The sequence below is a fragment of the Chiloscyllium plagiosum genome, unplaced genomic scaffold (assembly GCF_037043375.1).
Source record: "Chiloscyllium plagiosum isolate Xiang-an unplaced genomic scaffold, Cpla_swu_hap1 HiC_scaffold_5, whole genome shotgun sequence".
NCBI classification, from domain to species: domain Eukaryota; kingdom Metazoa; phylum Chordata; class Chondrichthyes; order Orectolobiformes; family Hemiscylliidae; genus Chiloscyllium; species Chiloscyllium plagiosum.
In genome coordinates, this window is record NW_028270143.1 from 46,834,102 (window position 1) to 46,850,764 (window position 16,663).

The window sequence follows — 16,663 nt, forward strand, 5'->3', positions numbered from 1 at the left end:
GCAACACTGGAGCTCCCCCAAAGATATGTCCTCAGCCCCTACTGTCCTCCCTGTATACCCACGCTTATGTCGCTATTTAAATTCCAAACAAATTCCATGTACACCTCTACCGATACCATTGCGGTAGAACGGATATTAAGCAAGGGTGAGTCTGAAGACAGAAAGGAGATGGAGGGCTTGGTGTTGTGGTGTAATGATGACAACCTCTCTCTTAATGTCATCAAAACTAAAGAATTGATTGTTGACTTAAGGAAGAAGGAGGAGGACATACCCCTGTCTACTTCAGTGGAACTGAGGTGCAGAAGGTCAAGTTCCTAAGAGTGACGATAATTAACAATCTATACTGGATTTCCCACATAGATGCGATGGTCAAGAAGGCACAACAACGTCTCTTCTTCCTCAGGTGTCTCAAGAAATTCGACATGTCTATAAGGTCCCTCACCTACTTTTATAGATGCACCAAAGAAAGCATTCTATCCGGGTGCATAACAGCCAGGTACAGCAATTGTTCTGCCTAGGACCGTAAGAAACTACAGAAAGTTGCTTGCACAGCCCAGACCATCATGGAAGCCAGCCTCTCATCCATTTACGCCTCTCGGTGCAGGAAGGCTGCCAACATCATCAAGACCCCTCACACCCTCGTAATGCTCTCCTACAACCTCTTCCATCAGGCAGAAGATACAGAAGCTTGAACACATGTACCAACAGATTCAAGAACAGCTTCTTCCCTGTCATTATTAGATTGCTGAATGGATGCTGTAACTTCAAATAATGTTAATCTTATTAATGTTGATCTTGCTTCATGCATCTCCTGCATAGTGTAACCTGCGTGCCCCACTCTGTCCGAGCAGCCTATGCTCTGTATTCACTGTATGAATTTTGTCCCAAAGTTGTTTGTAGTAAATATAAAAGGTTTGTTAACTCATTAATTTATGGTTTTGGTTGAGATTTTAAATAAAGGCCCTGAAACTATTGGTTCACAGGGGAAGCAATTTTCCCCAACACCTTTTGTCAAAATGCCTTATTGTGAACACAAACCTCCTTTCGCCTCCTCACGTATGACAAGGAGTTGGTTTTCCAATGTGAAATTAAATATTTCTCCAGTTTACAGACGGTTTTAATTTGATAGAAAATGGTTCACTGATCAGCTGATACAACAGTTGAATCCAGATTTCACCATAAATATTGCCTTAGAGCTACAAGTATGTCAGAAGACAGGTAATGCAGAAGTCTATTCCACATGGTTGCCATGTGTACAGCTATACTAACAAATGGAAAGCAATCCTCTCGATTAGATTGTTTATGTATTCCCCCCAAAAAAGTACAGGGTGCATTTATCACCGTATTATATTTTAACAAAACATTTTCATAAGATTCTATTGGCTGGTTGGTGGAAAGTGTGTGAATAATATTCCTTTATGCTGCCTGATACCAGGACACCGAATTCCATTGTTATTTGTATCTGTTGAAGGCAGACTAAATTCTTTGCAACATAACAAAACAATATTGGATTAATACTTTGAGGAATAACTGTAATTGAAATCTCTGCAAAGTACGAATTATTATAGGCCTAGAGGTTTATGCTCCATCCCTTCACATTGACTGTGAATTATTTCTATGACTGCAAAATAAACTTGTTCTTTGTCTTCTCTATTTCTTCTTCTTGCATTTGCTTTTAAGGGCCTGAAGTATCCATTAATGCCTAATTTTGCTGGTGATCAACCAGGCCAGATTCTCCTTGTGGATCTCAATCAACCAGTCCTGAAAGCTGTTCAACTGAGGATCAGTCGTGGGTTTGATGTGGAATCCTTTAATCCACATGGGTTGAGTACATATATAGATGAGGGTAAGTGCCAATGAAGTTACTGCTACTTGGGAGAATTACAGGTCAGAGAAATACAATAATCAATAAGGTGAGGTGGAAAGACATTTAATAGTTTGCCATTAATGTTGGATTTATTTTGATATTTTTTATTATTTCACAATAGGAACATAATTAGAAATGATGACTATTTTAACTCTTTAAAACACCCAAATTCTGGCATTGTTTTTTGAAAAAATCCATTAATGGGATGTGGATATTGATACTCAACAGCATTTGTTGCCTGTCTGTACGTGCCCTGGAGAAGGTGATTTTGAGCTGTCTTCTTTAACCTCAGCGGTCTGTGTAGTATCGGTATACCCACAATGGTTCTCAGAAGGCAGTTTCAGGATTTTGATTCAGCAACAGTGAAGGAATGGTGGTGTAACGCCAAGGTGGGATGTGTGTGAGGCGGAAAGATTTAAAAGGGACCTAAGGGGCAACATTTGATGCAGGGGGTGGTGCCTTTTTGGAATGAACTGCCAGAGGAAGTGGTGGGGGCGATTCAATTACATTTAAAAGGCATCTGGATACATGGATCTGAAGGGTTTAGAGGGATATGGGCCAAGTGCTGGCAAATGGTACTAGGTTAATTTAGATTATCTGGTTGGCCTGGACAAATTGGACCCAAATGTCTGTTTCCATGCTGTGCATCCCAATGATTCTATGACTGCTTTGACCTTTTGAGTGATGTTGGGGCCACATTCATCCAAGCAAGTGTGGGGTATTCTATCACAATCCTGACTTGTGCCTTTATAGATGTGCAGTGGGCGATGCCGTGACGCAATGATTGGTATTGCTGCCTTACGCACTAGGGACCTAAGTTCGACTCTAGCCTTGGGTGACTGTGCGGGTGTGCAGGTTAGGTGGATTGGCAATGCTAAATTGCCCTGTGGTGTTCAGGCATATACAGGCTAGGTGGGATGCGTCAATGTGGGGTTATAGGGAAATGGTGGGATGTCCTTTGGAGGATCAGTGCAGACATGATCAGCTGAATGGCTTATATTTGTACTGGCAGAGATTCTACAATTCTAGATGACCGGGTTCAGGGCGTTCAGCAGATGGTGAACTCTCCACAAAATTCCTAGCTCCTGACCTGCTCTTGTAGCCACACTAGGCTTTTGCCCAAAATGTCGATTTCACTGCTCGTTGGATGCTGCCTGAATTGCTGTGCTCCTCCAGCACCACTGATCCAGAATCTGGTTTCCAGCATCTGCAGTTATTGTTTTTACCACACTATTTATATGACAACCCATTGTCAGTGAATAATAGTTCCCAGAAACAGCTATTCATTTCCCCAGACGAACCTATAAATACCCCCTTTTTCAGTCAAACAGTTTTTCTCTCTATCTGAGCTCAATCTCGCCCATTCCCCCACCCCAGCTTCTATGTAAATACCAATCTTTTCCTAGCTACCATCAGTTCTGAAGAAGGATCACTGGACTTGAAATGTTAACTCTGATTTCTCTCCACAGATGCTGCCAGACCTGCTGAGTTTTTTTCAGCAATTTATGTCTTTGAGTACATTTATATGGCTTGTGCAATTCAATTTATTGTCAATAGTAACAGTCAGAATGTTACTCTGGGGTATTAAACAATAGCACTGATATTCAATGTCAAGGAGCGATGGTCTTTGTCTGGCATTTCTGTGGTGCGAGCAATACTCGTCACTTGTCAGCCAACATGTCCAGGTCTTACAGCTGTCCAGGACACAGATTGTTCAGTTTTTGAGGAGTCGCAAATGATGCTGAACATTGTGCAATCATTAGTGAGCATCCCTACTTCAGACCTTATGATGGAGGGAAGGTGACTGAAGCTGCAGACTGACCTCCAACAGCCACATCATATGTTGTGCTAGATATGACAGTTGTTCCCCTATTCGCCATTGACTCCAGTTTTGCCAGGGCTCCTCAAAACTCAATCAAATGTGACCATGAAATCAAGGCAATCACTCTTGCATCACCTCAAGAGTTCAACTCTTTTATCCATGTTTGGCCCAAGGCTGTTTTGAGACAAGGAACTGAATGGCCTAATGTGAGTGTCAATGATTAGGTTACTCCTATGTAAGTGCCAATGACACCTTCCATCGCTTTATTGATAATTGAGAGTAAGTTGATAGAGCAGAAAGTGGCTGGGTTAGATTTGTCCAGCTTTTTGTGCTCTGGATGTACCTGGGCAATTTTCCACATTGCTGGACAGATGCCAGTGTTTTAGCATACTAGAGCAGCTTGGCTAGAGGCTTAGCTGAATCTGGAGCATAAATCTTTGATCTATTGCTGAAAAATTGTCAGGTTGTCAGGCCCAATAGCCTTTGTAATATCCAGTGCCATCAGCTGTTTCTTCATATCATGTGGAGTGAATTAAAATGGTTGCTGCTTGGTGTCTGTGATATAGTGGGCCACAGGAAGAGGCTGAATTAGATCATTAGCTCGACAGTTATGGCTGAAGATGGCTGGTGTATTTGCATCTTGTCTTTTGTACTGATGTTCTGCTCTTCTAACTTCGAGAAGCCTTCTCCTTTTGTTAATAGTTTCATTGACACCGGCATTCATGACTGGATGTGGAAGGAATGCAGAGCTTAGATTTATTCCAGTCGTTGTGAAATTGCTTAGATCTGTTTACCGTTGCAGCTACGTTTTGATATGCAAGTAATCTTCTAACTTTTCCATTTTTAGGCACCATGTTTTTAGGCATGCTCTCCTGTATTTCTCATTGAACCAGGGTTGATCTTCTGTCAATGGTAGAGTGAGGGATGAGCCTGACCATGAGGTTGCAGAATGTATATAATTCTACTGCTGCTGATGGACCTCCAGAGCCTTGTGGATATCCAGTTTTAAGTTGTTAGATCTATTCAAACTCTGTCCTTATTAGAATGGTGATAGCGCCACACATACAACAGAGGGTACCCTCAATGAGAAGACAGTATTTTGTCTCCACAGTGTCTATAGGAGCATATAGCATTTTACTAATGTTGCTTTCTTTACTTCTAGATGATACTGTATATGTTTTTGTTGTGAACCATCCACAGAAAAGGACCACAGTGGAGATTTTTGAGTTTGAAGAGGAACAAAATAGTTTGCTTCATTTAAAGACCATCCAACATGAACTTTTACACAGGTACACATTGTTCTTTTATTAATTTATTTTTGATTGGATGCGGGCATCGCTGGTGAAGTCAGCAATTGTTGCACGAATGGCTTGACGTGCTGTTTCAGGGATGTTTAAGAGTCGGCCATATTGTTGTCAATCTAGAGTCACATCAACTTGACTGGGGAAGGTTGGCAGATTTCCTTCTCTAAAGGAAATTAATGAACAAATTTCAAAATCACTATCACTAATGCTAGCTTTCCATTCTAGATTTTGTTAATTGAATTTTAAACTCCACGAGTTGCTGTGGTGAGGTTTGAACACAATTTCCCTGAGCCTCTGAAACACTAGTCCAGGGACCAGCATTCCCTCTAATTTTCTTTTTGGCTGCACTGGTCTCTGAAATCCGAACATGGGGACTATTTTTGGAACCAACAGTCAGAGCTGCATTTGGCACGGGGAAACTAATCGCCTTTGAAAAGGTGTCTGAATTATAGTTTAGCGTGTACAGAAGGCTTTAAAACAATAGCGACAGAAACGTAGCATAAATCATCTCGAATGTATTGAAATATTTGCACTTTTAAAGGTGATAGGTGCATTGTGCTGGCTGCTTTCATATCCTGTCTAACACTTTCTGTAGTTGTAGCTGACTTCGATTCTGCCACACCTCTTAATTTTATATCATCTGGAAATTTGACCAATTCGGATTCATTTCTAACTCTAGGTAGTTTCATTATGAAAGTATAAACCATTATGAATCCATTACATACTTTACTCCTCAATTCCTCCTCACCATTGATATAACACCTCATGAATATTGCTGATAAAAAGCATTTTGTCAAAGCGTTCTTTCTTGCAGACATCAAGACAGTTCACATCAGTATCCAGTAAAACGAACAACGTTCTTATGCTCTATGAGTAAAGCATACTGATGGGTTAGCAAGTGGGTTGTGATTGGTGAAAATATTGCCATGAAGGTTGTACCAGTTAGATGATGACTGACCGTTAATGGCTTTGCATAAATTTAAAACAAACAAGATGACTGGTCAAGGCATGAACTAAGGAATGAACAAAAAATGACTGTTGCCAGCTTGGTCCTTTAATCTCCATCTAACATGTTCTTTGGCAGTTCATAACAGGCAAGGAACTGACCATACTCAGCTAGTCTGTGGTTACACAAGTCAAAACACAGTGTTCAACATGAGATGCGATTCTGCAATTAACAACATTTGCTGCATTGTTCCAAGTGTACAGCACATTAAGCTGAAAATCGGTTGGGCACCCAATGTAATGCATTTGTGCTTGCTGGCAACTACATATTTTAATACACAGGCTCTATTCTTTGTAGACAGAAGGAATATGTACACACACTGCCTGTTTTAACTGAGTACGCAATAGGAGTTACCTGCATCATTCCTCAGGATAATGTCTTGACCAATTAATCAACCTGTGTGGTTTAAATTTAAACAAATTGGCAGTTAATTGTAAGTCACTATCTAACTGGTGCATTTTTCATGGCAACACCTCTACCAATTACAGCCCACTTGCCAATGCCCACTTCGCACAAACAGTATAAAAACATTGCTCCCCCTTTTGTTGATGTTCATGTGAATTGTCTTGATATGTACAAGACAATAAACTGACAATTGTTTTCTAACAATACTCAAGTTCTTACTACCAAATAACTACTAAATGAATTCTTATTTCCTATGTTCAGTTAGTTTCTTAGGTATTCAGAGGTTATCCTGAATACTCAGTTTTGAGTTTCATTACTCGCCATTTGTCACAAATGTTTTGGATGTTGAGGTAAACCACACACATATGGCTTCAGATAATTCATATGAGTTGACTTAAAATTCGGATGTGTAGGCACCCATATTGACTGCAGTATGACAATGTTTTTCTTTTATGATAATCCAGTCACTCTAATAAACAGTTTCATTACTGGACTTGAAATGAAAGTGAATAAATGTGTCTGTAGTTGCTTGTCTTCTTCTTCACCATTTCTTGACTGTGAACATCTGTAATCACCAGCTTCTAGTTGTCTGGTATTCTTCAATGTCAATTGTCTTCTTTTATTGAAGGTCAATCCTTCACAGATATCCTTCTTAATCCCTGCTCTGTGATAAATACCACCAAACCCTTTGAGGATTGACTGACCTTGAACACATTCAGCCTTGCTAGAACATCATTTAATTTATAATGGTCATTGGCTATAGCACTGCCCATATCTTCCCTCCTGAATATTTCGAGGTAATAGTAATTCAGGATACTGCAAAGGCTATGGTCCATGACAACATTCCACCTGGTGTACCGTTGTGCTCCAGTTCTAACCAAACTGTCCCAGTGCAGCCACAACACTGGCATCTCTCTAGCATTGTGGAAAATTACCAAAATATGTACCACCCACAAAAAAAACTGGACAAATCCAACCCAGACAATGACTGCCACATCATTTTACTGTCAATCATGAGTAAAGTGATAGAAGGTGTCATTAACAATGCTATCAAGCAGCATTTGAGAGTAATAACCTGCTCACTTCGGATTCTGCGAGGGCCACTCAGCTCTTGATCTCATTTAGAACTTGGTCCAGACACAGACAATAAAGCTAACTCAGGGTCAAGTGACAGTGAGTACCCTGGACTTCAAGGTAGAAATTGACCAAGTATGTGCTGAAAACTGTCTAGAGGTGTGTAGTGGTACTGACATTGAACAGATGAGCTGATGAGCATGTTCTATTTTGAGTTCTAAAACTCTAGAATGATTCAGAGGATAAATTTTTATTTGGTGTTTCTTCTGACATTTTCAGAAACAAAACACATCATTCATACAACCATTATGGCACAAACAGTGGCTAGTTGGCCTATCAATTCAGCGCTACAGTTAAGTCTGTCCTATTTCCTCAGTCTATTCCCTATTCCTCAAGCCCATCTCCCTGCAGCACCTGTCCAACTTCCATTTAGAAGTCACTGATTGTCTCCATCTTTGTTTCCACCAACAGTCATTGAGTTCCAGGTCATTTATCACCTGTAGTTTAAACATGTTCTTTCTCCAACCCACCCTGCAACTTGCCTAAAAGTTTGTATCTGAGAGCCTGAGTCTTTGTGCTAATATGAACAATTTCTCTTGTTCTCCTTTAATTAAACATATCAGTCTTAACGGCCCTTTCCAATTTACCCTTAATTATTGTTTCTAAGGTATGGTGACCAGAACTGAATGCAGTACTCTAATTGTGTCTACCAAGAGCTTTGTAAAGATTCAGCATAATTTTGCCTGTTTATTCTTGACTGTTCTTCTGATGAAGTTCAAGATTCTTTATGATCTTGCTAGTGACCCTCTCCAAATGTCCTGCCATCTGCAAGAATCTGTGTACACCGACCTCAAGATCATCTGCCTTGACTTTTTAAACTGGGTCTGGATTTAATGCATTAAAAAAATTGCCTCACGCTTTGTGTTAAATTCCAGCTGTTACTTGTCTGGTCTATCTATGTCCTGTTGTGGTTGATTTGTTTTGTATTATAGTTTGCCATTCCTCTGAGTTTCATATCATCCACAAATATTTAAATATATCTCTACATTTTAAATGCAAAACCACTTTTATTGTATGCTTCCCAAACCATCATTCATATAATACTCATAGCAGAGTGCCTCTCTGTATATTAGTTCAAAAGGATTAAATCCTGTGAACATGAGGTATGAGGATCACTTCAAATGATTTCAAGAAAAGTGCAGCTCAGAAACAATTCATGTCTAAATTGTCCAGATGTACAGATTAATGCATGTGAGTTAGCCGAAAAACAGCAGAAAGAAGCTCAACCAAGACTGGAAACTAGGGCAGTCTTTTGAAGGTCTTGGAATGGGATGACATTACAGATTGGGGTTCCTGAGAGGGGAAAGGTTTACTGTAAATTAGGTTCTTAGAGTGAAGAGTCAGACAAGCATTGGGATAAAACTCAAAAGTGGTCACTTAAAGCTAAGGTATACTTGGGTATATTGAAATTCTTGCGTGTGATTTCTCCAGGAAGGAATTACCTTCAGTTCCAGTTTAAAAGTTTAAGTCACAAATGAATTAAACCTACTAAGGTGTTAGATACAGGGATTCTGGTGTGAGTATTATATTGAGTGTTTTTTTGTGTGTTTTGAATTTACAAAGGAATATTTTGCAATTAATGGTGTTAGATTGTATGTTTAAACCCTGAACAAAATCCTGAAATAAACCTCTCGCAATGAAATCAAAGTAGATTTCATTAACAAAATTTTCAAAATGTTGAGGAATCGTTTAGCCACTTGGTACCGACAGACAAGAATTCAAGAAATTTAGGAAGCTTTGACAGGGGGTGAAAGAGAGAGAGAGAGAGAGAGAGAGATCATAACGACATGTTTTCAGAAATTCAGGCATGTTGAACATCAGTTTGTATGAGTTTACAACGTCCTTGGGTCAGTCAATTAGTAATTTCAAAGTAAGCTGGGCCCAGTAGTATTCCTTCCTGCAGTCAAAATGCAGACTTCTTTCCAGCCAGCAACTTGGAGACAGTAATCGAGCATCCAAGACAGGCTACTAACTCAGCCCGGAGTCCTGCTTTTCTTCTGGGGGTCAAACAGCAGCTGGGTTAGAAACTCTGAATTGCGTATATAATTCTACGAGCTCTAATTTCATTCATGTGCCAAAGACAGGCATTTCAGGTGTTGATGATCCATCATAGTGGATCAATTGAATGACATTAAGCTAACAGCATGGCCCCTTATTAGAGTTTCCATTGGGAGGTGATGAGCTAGCTATAAAAGTATTAGCATCCAGATCATCTCCAGGGCCGCGGTTTCAGCTTCACTTAGAAAGTCTTTACAATGGAGGAGGTCCAGAAACTCCTAGAACTACAATAATGTGATCAGAATTGGCCATTTTTAAAGCCATGTAAGATTGTCCATTTTTTAAAGGAAACAGAATTTAAACATGAAAATATAGAAGACAATACATTTTTCTTTGAGATTTCTCTTTATGCCCCCAGACAAGATACAACTACAGAACAATGTCAAAGAAACTTTCAAAGTTCTGCCAATGGCAGGCACGCACGTGACTGAAGTCAGGGAGCTAACTGCAATATTACAGCTCACAGACCTAAGTAAGACAGTACATCGAGTGAATTTGACACACCACATAGTTGCTATCAGAAAAATTGAAGGCTTTACCTCCATCCAAGTGATATACCCCAAAAGGAAATGACAACATTGCATTGTATTCCATGATTAACCCTGGTGCTCGTGCTCATCTTAATATACTGTGGAAACTGCACAGCATGATGCAATCCACATGAGACACAGGGGTCTGACATCTAATCTGGTGGGTAATCTCCATTGTAAATGCCAGTGTGGATCTGCAGGATGGACACCTGAAATCTTTGACATCATTGAAAGACATGGACCAGCTATGATCACTGATTTACCAGCATGTACAGATCTACATTATTATGGCCCCATCAGCTAATTAACAGGTCAGTCACAACACCAAAGCTTCAGAGAACAACATTGGTCACATTCTTGTTGGTCTGAGCTGAGCAGAGCTGTTTTGAAAAGTTACATCAGAGCGTGATTAGCTGCAATAGCCCTTAAAAATCATCACCACTCAGTGACATGACCATATTCAACTGTTCCTACCTGGAACATTCTTTCTGGTCAATTAGACATGAACTCAGACTCTACAAGAAGGTCATTTTCAAAACCAAGCAAGTGGTCAATCTTCAAGCTCTACAACAAATCTTGTAAGACGAGATATGTATGAGTCACATGGGTATAAAGATTAGCTAAAACGTTTGTCATGGCACGTAAATCAGTATATTGGCCTGGCATTGACAAAAGACATTGAGCAACTTGTATGAAACATGTCAACACTACCACCCTCAACAACCATTTCACCAAACTCGCTTTTGTGCAACAAATCTGAAACACCATTAGTGCAGTGGGTGTCGATACCTTGTCTGCCATATTCTGTATATTCCGTGTACCCCAGTAAATTGTGTCCAACACTTGGGCACCTTTCCAAAAAATGTGCAGGAAATGGGATGTTCAAGATATCACCTCCCCTTTCCATCACTCTCAATTGAATCATCTTTCGGAACACAAGGTTCATACCATAACATTCGTAACCATTAAATATCAAGTGACTTGCCATGTTTCTTGGATAGCCACGTTAAATCCTTGAGGAAATGTTTTACCCTCACCAACTCGTGTTTAGGAGACAGAGCCAGGGAGTCTTTCCCACTGTCACTCTCAACACCCAAGCACATGTGCATGGAGCTTTATTGGCTAGAAGGGAGAAAATGATACAGGAACATGATTAGCCAGTGTACAGAGAGATATCCACTTGATCCAGGATAAACCATGAGTTTAAGATTTTCATATCAACCCATGGGTTTATGGAAAGCTGCTCTGTAAGTGATTCCAACCAAAGTTATATGTTTTGTGAAGAGAAATGATCAATTCCTGCGAAGAAATAGACAACGTCTCTGAACTGTATATCATCAACCACCATCATACAGGATTACTTGGATAAAGGAAGTTATCACAGCAGACAATACCATATATTCGTGAGAAATTACACATAGTCACCTGTAACGACAGATTCCAAATTGCAGAGTAAAGCTGCCTCACCAAGTCCTGACAATTGTACGAGGACTGGAGCTGTTCATGTTCTTCCACCAAGGCATTATCTAAGTGTATTGAGGTTATTTGTAAATGTACATTCTTGTAAATGTTATTGAAAGAGGATTCCATTATTTAAAGAGGAAAAGGGGGATGTATTATAGTATATGTTCCAGACCAGAAAGGCCTTTACTTTTCCAAGGCAGACTTTCCTCTGTCATGGAGTCATGGAGTTAGTGCAGTGTTTTCAGTTGGTCAGCTGTGTGTGTATACAATGTGCAGTAACATTAGTAAGTACAGAACCTAGATTGTGTGTAACTCTGATATTGTAGTCATGTGAATAGCTAGTGTTGCCAATACGGTGAAAAACCTTTTGTCTCAACAAGAACTCAAGTCTCTGTGATACATGTTGCACAGGCGAACATATAGATAACCATAAAGCTCAGCAGTATCAATATGATCACAATATCTGGTTCAATTGCTTGTCACTGCAGAATATTCTGTCCCTTTTTGCTGATGCCCTTACCATGGTGATTTTATCCTTTAAGTTTTCCTGCTATCCACCTTCTCTCAGACTGTCCGTTTTTTTTGTTCTTCACTTGGCTCGATCCCTTTCCTTGTCTCTGTGGTTGTTCAGAAGCTGCCACAGCTCTAATCCAGCTCAAATCTTAACAATGTTTCTTTATTAAAAGATGTTGCCTGACACACAGGCCTTTTATAGAATTTTCTGTTTTAATGGATAAAGCAGTTTGGTATTATTTTTGCAATTCAACCTGAAGAGAGGTACAACTGTAATTGCTGTCTCCCACTAAATATATAAAAGCCAAATGTCTATACTCTTCCCTATTACATCTGTTTATGGCTCTCCCTACAGTCTGTCTGTGTGAAATGGTACAGATACATCCTCCGAGTCAATTTAGGTATTTTTGTCAGAGATTTTGTTCTTTGTAAATATTGCAAGACTATTGCAAAACTATTTGTGGTATAATTGAAAGTATGTAACACGTCCCCAGTTTCGAGAGTGAATTTCTTCATATTTCTCTTCCAGTGTGAATGATATTGTTGCACTAGGCTCTGACCGATTCTATGCCACCAACGACCATTATTTCGCTCAGGAACACCTGCAGGCCTTGGAGTTTTTTATCGGCTTGTCATGGTGCAATGTTGTTTACTACAGTCCCTCTGAAGTAAAAGAAGTGGCAACGGGATTTCGATTAGCCAATGGGATTAATGTTTCCCCTGATGGAAGGTAAGTTCTGAGAGTTTTATTTGTTATCAACTGGTGGTGATCAAGGGAACTGCTTGTAAATGAATCTTTACTTTCTACACCTAGTAATGTAAAACAGCATTCACTATACCAGTAATTCCTGCATAATGTTGTGCTTGTGACAGATATGGACAACAAAGAAAAGCAGCATGAAGCGAACCAGATTCACTATTACAATCAATGTAAGGCTGTGGTTAGGATCTGCTGGGTCTGTCTTATCAGAGAAAAATCCATTAAAGTGTATCTTTAAATAGTGCATGTCCTTAAACTACTACATTTGTAAATGAAATAACTTTTAAAATTAAAGCTTAAAAGCTATTCAGTGTAACAAGATAAATGTGAAATGTTATAGTGGGTATTCTCACCAGCACCTAGTTACAGAGTGACCAGGCTGTATCTCATGGTAATGTTGGTTTTGTGCAAGCAACCTGCTGGTAAAACCTCCTAGGACCTTTGTTCTGAAAACACCATGCTGGACTCAAAACATTAACTTTATTTCTTTTTGCTGAGCTTTTGCAGCACTTTTTTTTAATGTCAGATTTCCAGCATTCACAGTATTTTGCTTTTCTGACCAGGGACCTGTGTGTTTACTGATGGCAGGGAGAGGAGCAGATGAACGAGTTTCTGTTGGTGGCACAAGGCATCAGAGACAAGGGGCAGGTGGGAAGCAGTAAGTGGTGCAACAGAAGACGTCCCAGTGGGATACAAATAGTTTATAGAGAGATCATGATAGGTTAGGGAAATCGTGAAAAAAATAGCAAATGGAGTATAATGTGGATAAACATGAAGTTGTGCATTTTGTAGGGGAAAACAAAAAACCGTATTTAAATGGAGAAAGACTGCATAAAGTTGCAACACAAAAGTAGGGTTGAGGGTACTTGTATACAAATATGGAAAACTGGAACACAGCTGCAGCAGGTAATCAGGAAGGCTGGTGGAATTTTTTAATATAGACTCCCTACAATGTGGAAACAGGCCCTTCAGCCCAGCAAGTCCACACTGACCCATTCCCCTATTACTCTACATTTACCCCTGACTAATACACCTAACCTACATATCCCTGAACACTGTGGGCAATTTAACATGGCCAATTCAACTAACCTGCCCATCTTTGTACAGGTTAGGATTGTGGGAGGAAATCCACACAGACACGGGGAGAATGTGCAAATTCCACACAGACAGTCGCCTGAGGTTGGAATCAAACCAGGGTCCTTGGTGCTGTGAGGTAGCAATGCTAACCACTGAGCCACAATGCCATCCTTTATCTCCAGGGAGTTGAAGTATAAGAGTAGGGAAGTCTTAATGCAACTGCACAAGGTGCTGGTGAGGCCACATCTGGAACATAGCAAGCAGTTTTGGTCCCTATATTTAAGGAAAGCTATCATTTCATTTAAGGCAGTTCAGAGAAATTTCATGAGCTTTATCCCTGGTATGGAGGGATTGATTGACTTATGAGTACAGATTAAACAGGCTGGAACTCTATTCATTGGAATTTGGAGAATGAGAGGTGATCTCATTAAAACAGTTGGATTCTTAAGAGACTTGAAACAAGGTAAATGTTGAGAGGATTTCCCCTCAATCTAGGTGAATCTAGGACCAGAGGCCATAGACTCAGAGTGGAGCGGTGCCAGTGACTGAGACAAAAGCCTTTGGAACTCATTGCCATAGTGTGTTGTGGAGGCCGAGATAGTTTCTTGATCAATGGGGAAAATCTGGGAAAGTGAACGCGAGGAGTGTTGGTAAGCCATGATCCTATTGAAAGGCAGAAACTGGTTCAACGGACTAAATGGCCTACTCCTGTTTCTATTGCTATGGTCTTATAGTCCCATGGTGGTGCATTAAACCTAATGGGAAGAGTATTAGAAAATGCCACAGTTGCATGTGTAAACCCCAAAACAGGAAGTCTGTGGCAAATTTTTATAGTAAATGTCACAAAGTTAAAGGATCATATTGTGTCTATTATAAGATTAACACTATAGCAAAACATTGATTGAAGCAACATTAAACAGTGACTTAATACAGATTTTCATTCAGTTTACTTAATATTCTCAGAAAAGCAAACTTTCTGTCCTTTTTAAACAAATGATCTGAGTGGTCTCAAGCTGCCTAACCATGAATGGACAAATTAAGTCTTTATGAAAGTGAGGACTGCAGATGCTAGAGATCAGAGTCGAGAGTGTGGTGCTGGAGAAGTACAGCAGGTCAGGCAGCATCTGAGAAGCAAGAGAATCGAAATGCTCATTCCTGATGAAGGATTTTTGCCTGAAACGTCAACTCTCCAGCTCCTTGTATGCTGCGAGACTTGCTGTGTTTTTTCAGCACCACACTCTCGACAATTAAGTCTTATAACTGGGCAACTAACACCCACTTTATCACTTCATTCCACCACTGTCAGTATTTGACTAATGCTTGGGTTAATGCCCACCAGGTGGTCTGCTTGGCATTTACCTGTGTAATGGGCAGGGATGCCCTCCTTAACAAGTGTCCTGGATCCATGGCAGGACCCAAATATTTACTGTTCCTCCAGTTTGTCCACTACCCCCATGATGTCTCAATGCATTCCTCCTCCTCCTCCTCCTGCCCATCCCCCCAACCACCACCTCAGCTCCTGGTCAGCTTTCTGAGCAGTGACCAGTTGAATCCATTGTCTCACACAGCAGCTTCTGGTCTGAAGTACTGGAGAGCTGTTGACCTCTGGCCCTAGAGGGATGTAGAGTTTGCCTCCAGTCAGCCATTAAATGAGTGTGGGACAAGCAAGATTCCTATTGGCTAGGTTCCTGACGTTTTTTACCAAGTGGTGAATCCAGCACATTTCCTAACCTAGCTCCCTCGATATTAATGTAGTGTGATACCCTTCTGTGAGGATATCAAATGGGCTTGAAGTAGTAGTTTCAGAGTTGGGGAGGTAGTGGCCCAGTGGTAATATCACTGGAACCGATAACCCACAAACCCAGGAAAAAGCTCTGGGCATATGGGTAAAAACTGGAATTAAAGCTGGTAAAGTAGTGTAGCCATCCGTTGATCCTGGTAAAAATAAAAAATTGTCTTTCGGGGAAGAAATCTGCTATCCTTACCCAGTTTTGACTACATGTGACTCCAGACCCACCGCATTGTGGTTGACTCATAACTGCCCTCTGAAATGACTTAACAAACCACTCAAGGGCAGTTAGGGATGGGAAACAATTGCTGGGCCAGGCAGTGATTTCCACATCCAATAAATAATAAAAAAAAGGAAGCTTAACTTGTTTTGCAATACCACCAAATTGTTGCAACATTTTTCATTCTTTTCTTTCCAAGTTGGGCAGGATGTTTCTTCACACTATCCTATTAAAAGCCAGGTCTGCCTACAATTATCCAATTAAAGATTGAATCCTTTATTGTAATTGTGATATTGGAGACTGCCTTAACACTGTGGATCAGCTTTGACCTTCCTCCTCTCCCGATTTCAACATTGGTGAATGCTGCAGGTATCTCCAAGAATATGCTCAGGAAATACGGCAACTTCCTTCCCTTATCGTACACACTTCAGAATCACAAGAGTTCCTTAAATTACTGACACAGGTCACTGCTTTGATAAATAAAGAGTGAATTTATCTGATAAAGCATATTTAAAGACAAGACATGTGTTGTGAAGTTAATTTTGATGCATTTAAAAGAAGATTTGACAGGGATTGATCGGTGAACATTTGGGCCAGTCTCTGTAACGGCCAAAACATTGTGTAGTACTTACACCAGCTGACTTGCAATTTTGTAAAACCTGTTCAATCATGCTGAACTTTTTATCTTTGTAGTACCAGACATCATGGTTCCAC

The 16,663-nt window shown here is 40.2% G+C and overlaps 1 protein-coding gene across 1 annotated transcript in view; it reads left to right on the plus strand.

Annotated features, from left to right (window-relative positions):
* LOC122549829 (serum paraoxonase/arylesterase 2-like) overlaps positions 1-16,663 on the plus strand; it is a 63,365-nt gene that overhangs the window by 19,883 nt on the left and 26,819 nt on the right. Inside the window, exons 4-6 of the mRNA XM_043689915.2 lie at positions 1,681-1,846; positions 4,852-4,978; positions 12,633-12,833. Coding sequence (XP_043545850.1) covers positions 1,681-1,846; positions 4,852-4,978; positions 12,633-12,833 — 494 coding nt within the window. The remainder of the gene's footprint in view (positions 1-1,680; positions 1,847-4,851; positions 4,979-12,632; positions 12,834-16,663) is intronic.